General features: G+C 43.3%; 1 protein-coding gene across 3 annotated transcripts in view; it reads right to left on the bottom strand.

Moving 5' to 3' along the window:
• Positions 1-14,458, bottom strand: part of Ccdc158 (coiled-coil domain containing 158) — a 51,835-nt gene that overhangs the window by 7,293 nt on the left and 30,084 nt on the right. For 2 of the 3 annotated variants that reach the window (XM_036201236.1, XM_036201237.1), the window contains exons 13-19: positions 13,765-13,877; positions 11,196-11,354; positions 9,895-9,987; positions 8,577-8,702; positions 7,482-7,630; positions 5,596-5,655; positions 2,941-3,000 (exon numbers count right to left, since the gene is read on the bottom strand). In XM_036201236.1, the coding sequence (XP_036057129.1) occupies positions 2,941-3,000; positions 5,596-5,655; positions 7,482-7,630; positions 8,577-8,702; positions 9,895-9,987; positions 11,196-11,354; positions 13,765-13,877 (760 nt within the window). The remainder of the gene's footprint in view (positions 1-2,940; positions 3,001-5,595; positions 5,656-7,481; positions 7,631-8,576; positions 8,703-9,894; positions 9,988-11,195; positions 11,355-13,764; positions 13,878-14,458) is intronic. The other variant, XM_036201238.1, reaches the window with a different exon arrangement.

Below are 14,458 nucleotides of genomic sequence, written 5' to 3'. Positions count from 1 at the left end.
TGAACTCGGGACCTCTGGAAGAGCAGCCAGTGTGCTCTTAACCCCTGAGCCATCTCTCCAGCCCCCAAAGATTTCCTTTCTAAGGCATAGTACAGATATATGGACCAAGGCAAGCCAATACACATAAATGTGATGGCTTGAAATATTAACTCGAGATACCTGATCATAACTGTAATTTGTAGAGATTTTGAAATATTGTAATGGGAATTAATTTATGTTACAGTTTTGCATTCAGTACTCAAAAATATTTTTTTTCCTTTTTGAGACAGCGTCTCTAGCCTAGGCTGGTCTACAGCTCCCTAGGTAGCTGAGGATGACCTTGAACTTCTGAATCTCCTTTCTCTACCTCCTGAGTGCTGAGGTTAGAGGTGTGCACCACCATGGCCAATTTATGAGGGGCTTTGTGCATGTTAGGCAAGCACTCTATTAACTGCTGAGCCATATCCCCAGTCCACTCACTACAATACTGTAGGGCAAATTATATTAATAGAATCTTGGTTAGAAAATTAATTTTTGTGCAATAACAATTATAAATCCAAGTCATCTTCTCATGTGTTCTATAAGTTGCAATTTTAATCACTCATTTAAAAGCGAAGAAACCAGCTGAGTGTGGTAGCACACACCTGTAATCCCTGCACTTGGGAGGCTGAGGCAGGGGAATCTGAGTTCCAGGCCAGCCAGGGCCACGTGACAAAGAACAAGGAAGAAACCAAAGAGAGTAACAAGAATTTCGCATTGGAAATTCAAGTTTACCAGAGGCAGGTGGATCTCTGTGAGTTCGAGGCCAGCCTGGTCTACAAAGCAAGTTCCAGGAAAGGCGCAAAGCTACACAGAGAAACCCTGTCTTGAAAAACAAAAACAAATAAACAAAAAAACAAAACAAAACAAAACAAAAAAACAAAAACAAAAAAAAAAGAAAGAAATTCAGGTTTACAAGATGCGGCCACATTGGTAAGCTCTGGGTCGGGTCTGAGGGTGGCTGAGCTCACAATGACTGTCACTGTCACACAGGGACGCCATTAGCTCCATTTCATTGCTGTGCAGTGTTTTAATCACAGGAGTCGTTATGCATGATACAAATGAAAGAGATGGCCGACAGAAGTGCAATGCTGGAGGTTACTTTACCAGTTTCCTAGTAATTTTGAAGCAGGGCAGAACTGGAGACCAACAGTGTTAGTTAGGGTGGATGTCTAAGAATGTAACTACAGCAAAAGAAACCGTGTGAGGGCAGCGGGTAGCTCCGCAGGGGAAGGCGCTTGTTACCGCCTTGGTGACCTGAGTTCAATTCCTGGGCATACAGTGCAGGGAGAAAACTGGCTCACAGGCTGTTCCCTGATTGCCACATGTGTGCTCTGGCGTGCACACACACACACACACACACACACACACACACACACACACGCATAATGAATGTGAAAATTTTGAAAGGAAAAATGACTTCTTAGACACTTTGCAAGTCTCAGTCTCTGAAGGCCAAACAGTGGAGTTCCCTGGAGACTGTACTGGCAGTTGGTTATCACAGTATAGTTTATGCAAATGCAGATGTGAGAATCCAGATGTCTTTGTCTGTGCTTGTCATTCAGTTGTAAAGCAATATCTTCTCAGTGACTTTTTCATAATAAGTATTGACAATTTCATTATAAAGAAACAGATTTTTCTTGTCACAGAGAAACTCCAGGGGAGCTTTGGTTACCTCAGGAAATAACTCTGCCCATGCCTGTGACTGGCATCTTCCCGGGTAGTCCCCAGAGTCCTCAGAGACAGTACACAGGAGTGGCCACAAACACACACTTTGAAGCTCGAGTTCAATGTGGCCTTCAGAGTTTACAAGTTGAATGACCTTGGCAAATGGCTAAACAATCTGGTTCTTCATTTCTAGTCTAAATATAGGAAAATCATAGCCTCCGTATAGATTCATCAGACAAAATGAGTTAACTCTAAAGCAAGTAGAAAACAGAAGGGATGAAATGATAATGTAGTTATTATTCATAGGTACAGAGTGGTACTATATAGCCAAGTAAGGAGGAAATCAGCACATCTTTTCTGTTTAAAAGACACATTTACAAAGATTCAATGTGTACTGTGCTCAAGAAGCAGACACAGAAAGCCCATATGACATTGCCTTTATTCGGTCACTGAAATATATTTACCGACTGGTTACTTGGTAGGCATTGTGCTCCAGTTCTGAGGACACAGGAAAAAGGAAGCCTGTCCTTAACTGTCTTAGGGTTATTACTGTTGTGATGAAACACCATGACCAAAGCAACGTGGGGGGGAAAGGGTTTATTTGGCTTACACTTGCACATCACAGTTCATCATCAAAGGAAGTCAGGACAGGAACTCAGGCAGGGCAGGAACCTAGAGCCAGGAGCTGATGCAGAGGCCATGGAGGGTGCTGCTCACTGACTTGCTCCCTCATGGCTCGCTCAGTCCTCCTTCTTATAGAGCCCAGGACCACAAGCCTTGGGATGGCCCCACCCACCATGGCCGGGACCCTCCCCCATCAATCATAAATTAAGAAAATGTTTCACAGGCTTGCCTACTGCTGGATCTCATGGGGGCATCGTCTCAACTGAGGCTCCCCCTCTCTGATGACCCTACTGTGTCAAGCTGACAGAAGACTAGCCAGAACATCAACTACGATTTAAGCAGGTCAAAGGGTGTAATCATTTTTGTACTCTTAAGACACAAAGATGGTTTAGATAGCTCTATTTTTATGGATCATGAAAACAGAAAAGATTAAAGTAAGGATTTTCTATATATAGTCTATAAACACACATAATAATTTTATACAACTGGAGGATCAGAACCCAAGTCTGTCTGCTCAGTGTTATCTATTCCAAGGGCATAGGGCAGCACATCGTACAGTACAGAGCTCCAGTAAGTGAACAGAACAAAAAGGACATTTTGTAACTTAACGACAGGGAAATAATTTCTCACCTGCTAAGAGTTTCGCTGGACTTGCTGCCTTCAGTGGATTCCCTCAGGGAATTGTTACTTCTGTTGGTAGAAGAACAGAGAAATTAAAGACACAATGTTATAAAGCTGGTCAGCGTGGCCTAGGCCTTTAATCCCAGGCTTCTGCGAATTCCAGGCCAGCCTGGTCTACATAGTGAGTTCCAGGACATGAGACCCTGTCTTGAAAAAATAAAAACAAAACAAAGATAGAATGTTATTTTCTTCTTAATATAACAAAAGTCTGTGAGAGAAATAATTTACTCATCGTTGGAGGTAGGTGCTGGAAATTGAGCCCAGGGTTGTGTGCAAGAACGCGCTACACCCTAAACTCAATGTATTCTTAACTGCCGCCAGCTTTACGGGAAAGCAGTTGCACCAGAGCACCGATTGGGGCAGTTCCAGACACACGGTGGAGGGTGAAGCTCACGTCCAGTCAAAAGAAGAGAGCTGTGAGATGCTCAGCAAGAAAGGAGCTGCCAAGGCCAATGCCTGCATTTGATCCCCGGAGCCCACACGGGGTAAGGAGAGAAGGGACTCCTGCACGCTGTCCTGTGGCACTCACATGAGTGCACACCACACACACACACCACACACACATACCACACACACATAGCACACACACACACCACACACACACACTCACACACACATACCACACACACACACACACCACACACACACACACACCACATACATACACATACCACACACACACTCACACACACACACTCACACACACCACATACACACACATACCACACACACACACACCACACACACACACACCACACACACCCACACACACCACCCACACACACCACACACATAAACACACACCACACACACACACACACCACACATACACACACACCACACACACACACACACACCACACACACACACACACACACCACACACACACACACACCACACACACACACACACACCACACATACACACACACACACCACACACATACACACACACACACACCACACACACACACACACCACACACACACACACACACACACACACCACAAATAAATACATGTAGGAAAACTATTTTAAAGGGGGAAATGAACCATTGGGAACTGAGAGCAATCAGCTGGGGCCTAAAGACAGCTTACTTAGTACAGTGCTTGCCTGTGGGTACAAAGATCTGGGTTTGCTCTCAGCACCACGTAAACTGGGAACGTGGCCCCTGCCTATAATCGTAGCAATCAAGTGGTGGAGGCAGGTGGACCAGGAGTCCAAGGTCACCGTTCCTGGCTGCGTACAGGAGAAAGAGGACTAAGCTGGTCCAGGCTGTGATCAAACACCATGACCGGCAGCAGCCCTGAGGAAAGTATTTATTTGCTTTCACATCACAGCTCATCCTTGAGAGTCAGGGCAGGAACTCAAGGTAGAAACCTGGAGGCAGGAACTGAAGCGGAGGCCATGGAGGGGAGCTGCTTACTGACTTGCTCCTCATGACTTGCTTTCTCAAACAACTCAGGACCACTAGGGATGGCTCATCATCATCATCATCATGAGCCTCCCACATCAATCAATCATTCCTCAAGATGGGCTTGCCCATAGGCCAGTTTTATGTGGCATTTTCTCAGCTGTGGTTTCCTCTTCTCAATCAACTCTCATGCTATCAGGTTGACTTAAAACCAGCCAGCACAGGCTAGCGCTACAAGTCAGGGAGTTTTCACTGTAGCAGGCAGAGATGAGGGAACAATGGGTTTGGTGTCTTCTCTAATAATGGATTAATATTAGACTTTTTTTTTCTTTTTTTGCTAACATTTTTCTCAAGAATTGTCCTCTGTAGGGTTTTATAGAGTGCTACAAGTTTTTTTCATGCTATTTTTTTATGATTTCATTTAGACTTCAACTTTTCAATTATTGATGAATATAGGATTATCTTTAAGTAAGAGTCTTACAATCATACATTGATGTTGTTGTAACTTCCTTCTGGATCACCCTTCAAAGTTACAGAAACCACTGTAAATATGTGTAAATGTAGACAAAGTACTTTGGTATGGAATACAGTTCACATGGATAAACATCAGTGCTTTTGTCTGGATGCTGAATGTCCTCCTAAATCCTGTGAGTTAAGACTTTGTCCCCAGCATGGAACTACAGCGGAGCCTTCAGGAGGTGGGGCCGTGTGGGCAGTTCTTAGGTCATTGGGTGGGACATCCAAGGGAGCTGTGATCCCTGGCCCTTCTCTGCTCTGCTTCCCAGCGGTGAGGTGAGCAGTTGGCCTCAGTCACCTTGCCTTTTGCCTTCTGATACCTTCAATGGAGTCCCAAAGCTATGGGTATACCTGACTGTGGGCTAGAACCTTCGGGATGGGGTGGGTGCACATCAACTTCTGCTCTGTTAAGTTTCTCAGACACTTTGCTATAGTGACAGAAAGCTGAGGGCCACAATCAGCAAGGTTTAAAATAAGCAAAAAAGGAAAGGAAAGGCTTTCAGTTGATTTCTAGACCCTGAAGTCCTTTTTAGAGTTAAGCATTGAACAGCTTTCCTTCTCTGAGGCCAATATGCACATCAAGTTCCATGAGAACTATGCAAACCCACTTCCCAGCTTACCAGGCCACAGAAATCATTCTTGGATAGTGAATCCGACCGAGTCTGATGCTCTCACCTGTGGCAAAGTTCTGATCTCAGGCTCGATTCCGTGATGCAGTCTCTGACTCTATCATCTCTGTAGACAGATAAACTCAGTTAACTGCAGACACATGCATTTCTGCATTCTTAGTCTGTTAGAAAGAATCACTCACTTATGCCTAATTTTTCTTTAAGTTACAACTATATTTTAAGCAACCAAGCAAATTTAACAAAAGCCAGCTAGTGCTGGATTCAGCTCAGATAATGCTTTCTTCCAGGGATGGTTTGGGGGTTTTAATTTATTGTTGTTTTTGACAGATTGGAGCTGTATAGCCCTGGCTGGCCTGGAACTCATTATGTAACCAGGCTAGCCTCTAACTGGCAGCAATGCTCCTGTCTCTGCATCACAAGTGCTAGGATTCCAGGCATGCATCACAACAAGGGCTTTCTTTCATGCATTCTTCAGCATTGGGCAGATGTTAGATGTTAGTGACAAGGCCGTTTGTAGGGTTACAGAAAATTGACCCAAATTCTCACCAAATACGTTTTTTGATACAGTCCTGATACAGTTCAGGTGCAGAGATGGGAACGGACAGTGACTGATGGGAAACCATGGTACCCTGTAGGCTCTACAGTGTCACATCATGAGTGCTCAGGACAGAGCTTGTCCTTCTGGCATTATCTCTTAGCTTCATCTTAGGTCAGTCTATGCCAAAATGTATCGCGTGTCAGCTGGCCTCACAATACCGTCCTGCCACAGATGGCCATCAGAGTTACAAGAAAAGTGAAGTGCCCAGCCACATTTGATGTTGAGGCAGGAGGATCAAGAGTTCAAAGCCAGCCTGGAATACATAGGAACACTCTGTGGTAGTGCATGCCTTTAATCCCAACACTCAGGAAGCAGGGCCGGCAGATGACTGTGAGTTTGAGGCCAACCTGGTTTACAAGGGAGTTCCAGGACAGCCAGGGCTACACAGTGACGATGTCTTATTCCCCCACACACGGAAAAGAAAGTGTTCTGCAAGTCAAAGACTTCTCTGCTGGAACAGCCAATAGAACATTTCTGACATTTTACGACTGAGGTAACACAGTGTCATGATAGGTGATCAATGTATTCCTAATGTTTTTATTATTAACAATTAGACAAATTCAGCTAATGCTGGCATTTGGGTTAAATATACATTCTCAGAATATCTTAAGGAACTAGAGATAAGTTATATAGAGATATTTCTTCAGAAAAAATTACTTTCAGATATTTGCCATATAAACACATTAACACAAAAATAAGATTAGTACCAACATAGATACCACATTAAATTCTTCAGTAGGAGTTAATTTAAACGACAACATAGAGCATTTGAAAAGCACACAGGAGCCTCGCTGACCTCTGCTGATATGGGCAGGAGGGCTGGTGAGCTCCCCTGTTTTGTATGACACATCCTATTAATTTGTCAGGACTAGCCAGAGACCTCGGCTTTTCCTATTAGCTTATTCCTTGACAGTGTTCGTAGTTCCCAGTGTGTATAGTTCTAGCTTCACAAGGGACTGGGTGCTGCCCACAAATCAGCTCTTTGGGGTTTGTTTTTCATTTGTAAAATGGGATAAGACACATTGTTCCACCCTCTCACAACTGGCAGTGCACCCTTAATATGATACGGTCATGCGATCTCTTGGGAATCGTAAATCACTACAACTGAACACTGACCAGCACTGTGTTCTGGTCTCTTTCTGGACTGACTGTGTGTCCATTTGCCTGTTGGGGGTTGGCCTCTTTGATTGGCTTAATCTCTCCACCTTCAGGCTGCTTTCCTGGTGACTTCACATTAACCCTTGACCTTCAGATAGGAACATGTGGATAACTCAGCGGTGGCGCCCGAGAGCAGCCCTGCCATTACAAGCATGTAGTCTCACACAGCCACCTACAGTGCTCCCAGGGACGCTGTCCTTCCGTCCTCCTCCGTCTTGCTCAGAGGCATGGCCGGCTCCTCATTGATCACACTTCTCAGCTCTTGGAGAAGCTGCTTCAGGTCCCTGGTCGGGTCTTCCTTCAGGGTGTTGTTTTTCATGGAGTGCTGGTTGAAGCAATGCACAGAGACTTAGTGTTTCCTATCTGTACCCTACATTCTCTTCTGAAATGAATTCGGCTGCTTAGACTTAGGGAAGAGCAGCGTCGTGATGGTTTACTCTGCAGTGCACAAGTCCATTTCAACTGCTAGTCACATAGATGGCACCGAACTTTATTAAATAGTACCTGCAAGGGTTCTGATGAGCCTGTGCCACCCTGAAGACAGGACTTTAAAAAGTAAGAACATGAGTCTTATAATTGACAGAGGGAACAGGTCTTTTCCTGTTTTGTCTTTCTTTGTTAAGGGTTAAGCTGGCTTCTGACTATAAGGAATTTGTACATCTTCAGAGAACGCCTGAATTTATATTGTCCGTGTGTGTGTGTGTGTGTGTGTGTGTGTGTGTGTGTGTGTGTGTGTTTTGAAAGTATAAAAAGTTAAACTAAAAATTTTACCAAGCTACTAACATTTTAGTTAGTAACCAGGGGGACTAAATAAAGGAATTTTAGGGTTAATGAAATATTAAAAATAAGTTTATTAGGAAATGCTATAAAGCCAACAGTTTTTGTCTTGGTGAAGTATTAAATACGCTGCTATACTGCACTTAGCATGTGATAGGCTATTTACTTTACCACCTGTGTTTCTTTGTTATATGAAACATGCTTGTGCTGGGACTAACTGGAGAGCTGGATCTAATGCAATTAAATAATTCACTTTAATATGTTCTCTTATCATTAATCCCAATGACTTTTTTAATCTTTTCTAAGAAAATAACAGGGAAGGAAATATTTTTTTCATATGGACTCCATCGGATTCCTAGGAAATTGTATAAATCTGAAGTCTAGTCATTGAAAATGCTAGGTATAAACATTATTTCCATAAGTGACTTTTTTCCAACTTAAATTACTCCCATATTATGCCATTCATTTTATGGATTACATGATAGGTTACTAACATGAGACAGGAAGCTGGCCGTAGACTGGGAGGATGGTACATTAGAATGAGACCGAGCTACGGATGCCTGCTGGAGAAGGCGAGGTTTCATTGAAGGGTTAGAGGTGTATCCAGGGCCCTGAAGTTCCTACAGGCAATGCACATGTGAACAAAGTAATAATGTTAACCTACAGCTACACAGAACTGTGAGATCAACTGTTTTTTAATTTCACAGGCAATATCTACTATTGAAACTTTAAAATACTGAGTAACTTAAAATATACTTCTGAAAAGATACACATTTCATTATAAAAGTACTTTTTAAAGAAAACATGTTTTGTTATGTAAATTATTTCACACATAAGCCAAACATTGATCCTTTGGGTCTTTGTTTAACTCGACATCTGTGTGGAAAACTCTTTCCTTACCTATTCCCAAGGCAGGCCCTTGTGGAACACTGTTTCGCTTGCTTATTGTCAACTAAGACTAAAATGTGATGTTTCGGTGTTATCCTATATGAAAAGTATGGGTATAGTGGGTAGCCATACTTCTACAGACTGTATAAATATAGCAGATGGTACAGAACATATATTTAAATGTAAAATATATAGGGACCTGGGAAGCTGGCTCAGATGGTAGAGGGCTTGTTGTTCAAGCATAAGGACTTCAACATCCAGTACTTTAGGAATAAGCCAAGTGTGGTGGTATGAGTCTGTAATCCCAGTGCTGGGTGGTGGAGACAGATGGGTCCTGGGCCTTGCTGGGCAGTCAGCCTAACCTAATTAGTGAGTTCCAGATTCAGTGAGTGTTATGTGATATTTTGTGTTCTGACAAATAAAGCTTGCCTGGAGATCAGACGGTGGAGCTAGCCACTAGTTAACCATAGAGGCCAGGTGGTGGTGGCAGACACCTTTGATCCCAGCACTCTATAAGGCAGGTGGAGACAGGATCAGCCTCCCTTTCAGTCCGAGGATCTGGGGAGGTAAGAAGTCACTAGTGGCTGCTCCTTTGCTTCTCTGATCTTTCAGTTATTACCCCAATATCTGACTCCTGGTTTTTATTGATAAGACTAATTAGGTTCACGCTTCAGGTGAGAGATCCTGTGGAGTAGTGACTGAGGAAGAAACCTAACACTGACCTCTGACCTCCACAGTGCTCACTTTAAAACATATCAATATGTACACGCATTCACATGGTGGGGGGGCGCACACACGCGCACACACTCACTCACACACACACACACACACACACACACAGAAATGTACATAAAGAAAATATCAAAGAGTATCAAGCATAGGCACTGTTTCTGCTCAGATCATATATGATGAAAACCCCCTTACTTTCACATCCAGAGTGTGCTGAAGTTTTAGACGCACTGATTCTTGCTCCTGACGCTGTATGATGTCCTGGCATTCTGCAAACTGCAAAGACGCCTACAATCAAGCAACCATAAGTGTTTATTCTCTATTCTTTATGCACGTGTATTTCCTTAACCTGTAATGTAGAGTTTCCAGCACTTCAAGGAAAGCCACCCTCCACCCCGACACACTATTCCAATGATCCATTTATCTGCTGCATTCAGCCAAGTGGCCTATTTTATCCAGTTTATCCTCGGCAAACACACAATAATTATTATGAGTGAGTGAGCAAAGGATGAAATTAGCAAAAAGCTTTATCAAAGAATAAACTTCATAGGCTGGGCTCAGAGGTCAGGCCTGTAACCCTAGGACACAGGAGGCAAAACCAGGAAAACCAGGTTCATGCTACCCTGGCTACTGAGCAAGTTTGGGGCCATATTCAAAAATCCAAAACTACAGCTCAAATTCAGAAGAGCATGTTTCAAGAAACAAGGCTGGCATAGTCAGATCACAGATTATTTTATCTAAGCAGAAAGGTCTGATTTCTTAGGAATTAATGATTGGGTTTGATGCAGTTTCCGGTTTTCAGGGTTTGGGAGTAACAGGGAGGCGGTTTTACCCTGTGTAACAAATGACCAACACAGGGATGGGCTCCTCTCCTTTCGCCTGGTTCCTCCCTGCCCTTTCCAGACCCAACACAGTGTCAGACATCAGCACTATCACCTTATTACCGTTTAAGAGGCCGTATTCCGACCAAAGTCCAGATTACTTCTGATGGTACGTTAGGTGCTCATGAAGGCATGTTACTAAGGATAGCAAGGACACATTATCCACTGCTCCTCTGACTTGTGTTAGCCTGAAAATGGTTATTTTTCTGGGGAAAAAAGTTTTCTATTATGACTGGAGTCTAAAATGTTCCTCACAGAGCATGGAAGCTTTAGGAGGTGGGCCCAGCAGACAGAAAGGCCTCTAGAGACAGGACAGGCCTTTCCTGACTCTAGCTTCACACTTGGCTCCCTGGTCTGCCATGATGTAAGGTGTGGCTGCCATACTTCCCACTACCGTGGGGGGCTGAAAGAAACATGAAACTGTGAACAGCCACCCTGAGCACCCACTGCATATGCGTGGCTGTGAGTTTTAAACTGAGTCTCTTCTTAAGTGACAGCTTGCCTCTGCTGTAAGATTGGGATATGATGAAAGTTGGTGGCACAGAACTTCCGCTGAGAACTACCCTATCTGGCTGTTATCTGGGGGCTAACCCCATCCGCTCAGTCAATAACTACCTTGTCAAGAGCGACTTCCATGTTCGCAACCTTCTCCTTCAAGCGGCGTTCCTGAGACCGCAGCACTTCGAGCTCCCCGGCCATCTTGTTTTTTTCTGTTGCTACGGTACTCAACTCCTGGCTGAGCTTACTCTTCTCCTCTTTCAAAAAATGTTTCTCCTGTAATTACAGAAGAGAATGTAGCAGGGATAATTGCTGAAGCCTAAAACGCCCATCAAAGGTCTCCGAGTTAAATACATTTTCATCTCTGCTAGTCTTACTTCCTAGGGTCCACAGGTCTTTCCACACATCTACACAGTACGAAGCAACCGTGCATCACAAAACAAAGCACTTTGGTGCAGTGGGACTGAATAATGCATACTAAATTTCACTGAAGTTTACCTTAAATAATTTAAAGAAGATGCATTTATTTGAAAGTCTCATGGTTTCAATCTCGCTTCATGGTTGGCTATCTATTTTATAAATGTTTACTATTTTATAAATGTAGGCTGTGTGAAAAAACAGCCAGGACAGGCAGCTCCTGCCCTGAAGTCACTGTCAGTGGAATGGTGACAATAAACTTGCTAAGACAGTGCCCTTGACATTCAACGACAATGTCATTCAATTTAGTTTTCTCCTTTAGAAAAGCACTGTGGGACAAATACAAAAACAGGGAGCGGTTGACTGTCAAGGTCAAACACAGGCATCACGTTCTCTAGTCTGCTTCTTTGTATATTATTTTTCATAATGAAAACTCTTGCTATGAATGCGTCAGAAAGTGTTGTCATGGCAACACACTTGATATTGCTTTTTTCTCCTTTCCTGATTGGCTTGGGCAGGAACATCTGTAGAATGAAGGATGATGGGTTTGCTTTACAAGTCTCCTCTTGTTCTGTTTGGGAGATTTCTCTGAGCTGAGGGGACACCTGTTTTACGTGGAGGCAGGTGTGGGCTGAGGGACACCTGTTTTACATGGAGGCAGGTGTGGGCTGAGGGACACCTGTTTTATGTGGAGGCAGGTGTGGGCTTACTTTAGGCAGTAACTTCACAAAGCCCTAATTACCATCAATCGAGAAAAGCACTACTTTAAAGTTTCAAGGGGAAATAGGAGAAAGGGAAAAGGATATATTCAGGAAAAGAGAAAAGGAGGAGGGAAAATGGGAAAGAACAGAGCAGAGAAACAGGTAGGTCCATATGATGAAGGGGCATACAAATGTATATACCTTCTAAAGTACTCCAGGGGCTCATTGTTGGCAATAAACTAGTTAGTAAACTATAAATAATAAATATAAGTAACAGATAAAGTAATTAATTTAGTAACTGATTATTTTTACTTATACCATTTTTAAATTTGTAATGATTTATTTTATTTTACGTACATTGGTGTTTTGCCTGCATGTGTGCCTGTGTGAGAGTGTCAGAGCCTCTGGAACTAGAGCTACAGACAGCTGTGAGCTGCCATGTGGGTGCTGGGAATTGAACCTGGGTCCTCTGGAAGAGCAGCCAGTGCTCTTACTGCTGAGCCCTCTCTCCAGCCTCCATGCTATTTCCTTTGCATGTTCATTTCGGTCAGTTCTGTTACAAATGTGAAAATGTAAGTCTGTGTCAAGCTGACATCAGATAGCATGAACATAAACGCACAAATTTCATGTTTGCTATTGAACATTTTTTATTCAATAATAGTGAAAACTCCATCTGAATAACCAGAGCTGTGTAGGAATACACCAAGAGCCCCCACATACGTTCTTCAAACATATGTAGCAGCTACCTCAGTTTACCCTAGATGATGAACATTTGGTCCTTTACCCCTTCACAATAATGTACAGTTTCATGAGCAAATTCCAGTTCTCTTTTCAAGATAAGGCCACCTATACCGTAGTGTGTGTGTGTGTGTGTGTGTGTGTGTGTGTGTATTTTCATTTTCTTATCTGGGGACCAAAACGGGGCCTTGCCCTTGCTAGCTAAGTAGGCAAGTGTTCTGTCCCTGAGCTAAGCCCCGGCTGCTCTAGTACTGGACAACTTCATCCATGTCAATCTGTGTTACTCTCTATGCGCTCCTCCAGAACTCACTGTTCCTCTAAGTCCGGCAGTATCTATTGCATAATTCCTTACATCATCGTTTTCAGAAGACATCGGACGGCATTGAGTATATGTTGTTTATGACTCTTTCCTGCCTCTACCAGCAATGTCCCTTTGACCATCCTGCACTCGACACTGGCTGTTCTGTAAGATCCTCTACAGGGCCTGGAGGTGGCTCAGCGGTTCAGAGCATTTGTTGCTCTTGCAGAAGACCCAGGTTTGGTTCCCAGCTCACAACCACTCCATTCCCGGGGCATTTGACACTGTCTTCTAACCTGTGCACACACATGGGACACATACACAAATACATATATATGGGCAGGCCAAACAGCCATATAGATAATAAATCAAAACCTTACAGTTAAATTTAAAACTCCTCTCTGACGTTCCTTTGGGAACTTACCCTCACTCTCTCCACAGAGTTCCCTGCTGCACTTCCTGCACTGTGCCCTCTGCTGCCGTGGAGTGTGTTAGCAAGCAACTTTGCTGCTTTCTCAGGACAGAGACTCACCTTGTTGGCACTTGTTATGGCCTCTTCTAGAAACTGTACCTTGCTCTGCAGGGCATCTATCTGACCCCTCTTGGCTGTGATTTGCTTCTGCATGCCCATTGCCACCTTCATAGCTGTGGGAAAGATGCAAGTCGTACATTTTGAGAGGCTACTGTAATGTATGACAAGGTGACATGTGAGTCACTGAGGCCCCAGAAGTGTCAACTAAAATATCAGGGAACAAAGTCTCTAGGGTTACATTGCCATTGCTGCAAGTGCCCACAGATTCCGAACTAGAAAATCTATGTGGTGATGTGCTGTGGGTTCTTGGCTATTGGAGTTAATTTCAATGACTGCTATTAGTTACATGTTTTCATTGGTAATAATCACACTGAACAAATTTATATACAAATAGGGAACACACATAAAAACAGTCATATATGTTTGACCAAGATGATTTTTTTCAGAAATCCTCGTTTAAAATATCATTTAAGACATGTACTATTAACAAACTTTTAAAAGACTCCAGGGATAACACAAGCATTTCATTCTCCGAGTTATTGTCACGTGCTAGAACTCACTACAGTCTTAATAGTAAAAATGCCACAGAAGCACAGAAATGGTTGTTTTGGGAAAGCTGAGGGTGTTTTAATTTTTAAAGATTTATTTCTTTAATTTTATATGTTGCCAGGCGGTGGTGGCACATGCCTTTAAT

This window comes from Onychomys torridus, chromosome 10 (assembly GCF_903995425.1).
Source record: "Onychomys torridus chromosome 10, mOncTor1.1, whole genome shotgun sequence".
Taxonomy (NCBI): Eukaryota; Metazoa; Chordata; class Mammalia; order Rodentia; family Cricetidae; genus Onychomys; species Onychomys torridus.
Note: the sequence above shows the minus strand (reverse complement) of the source record. Positions and strands in the feature narration are given on the sequence as shown.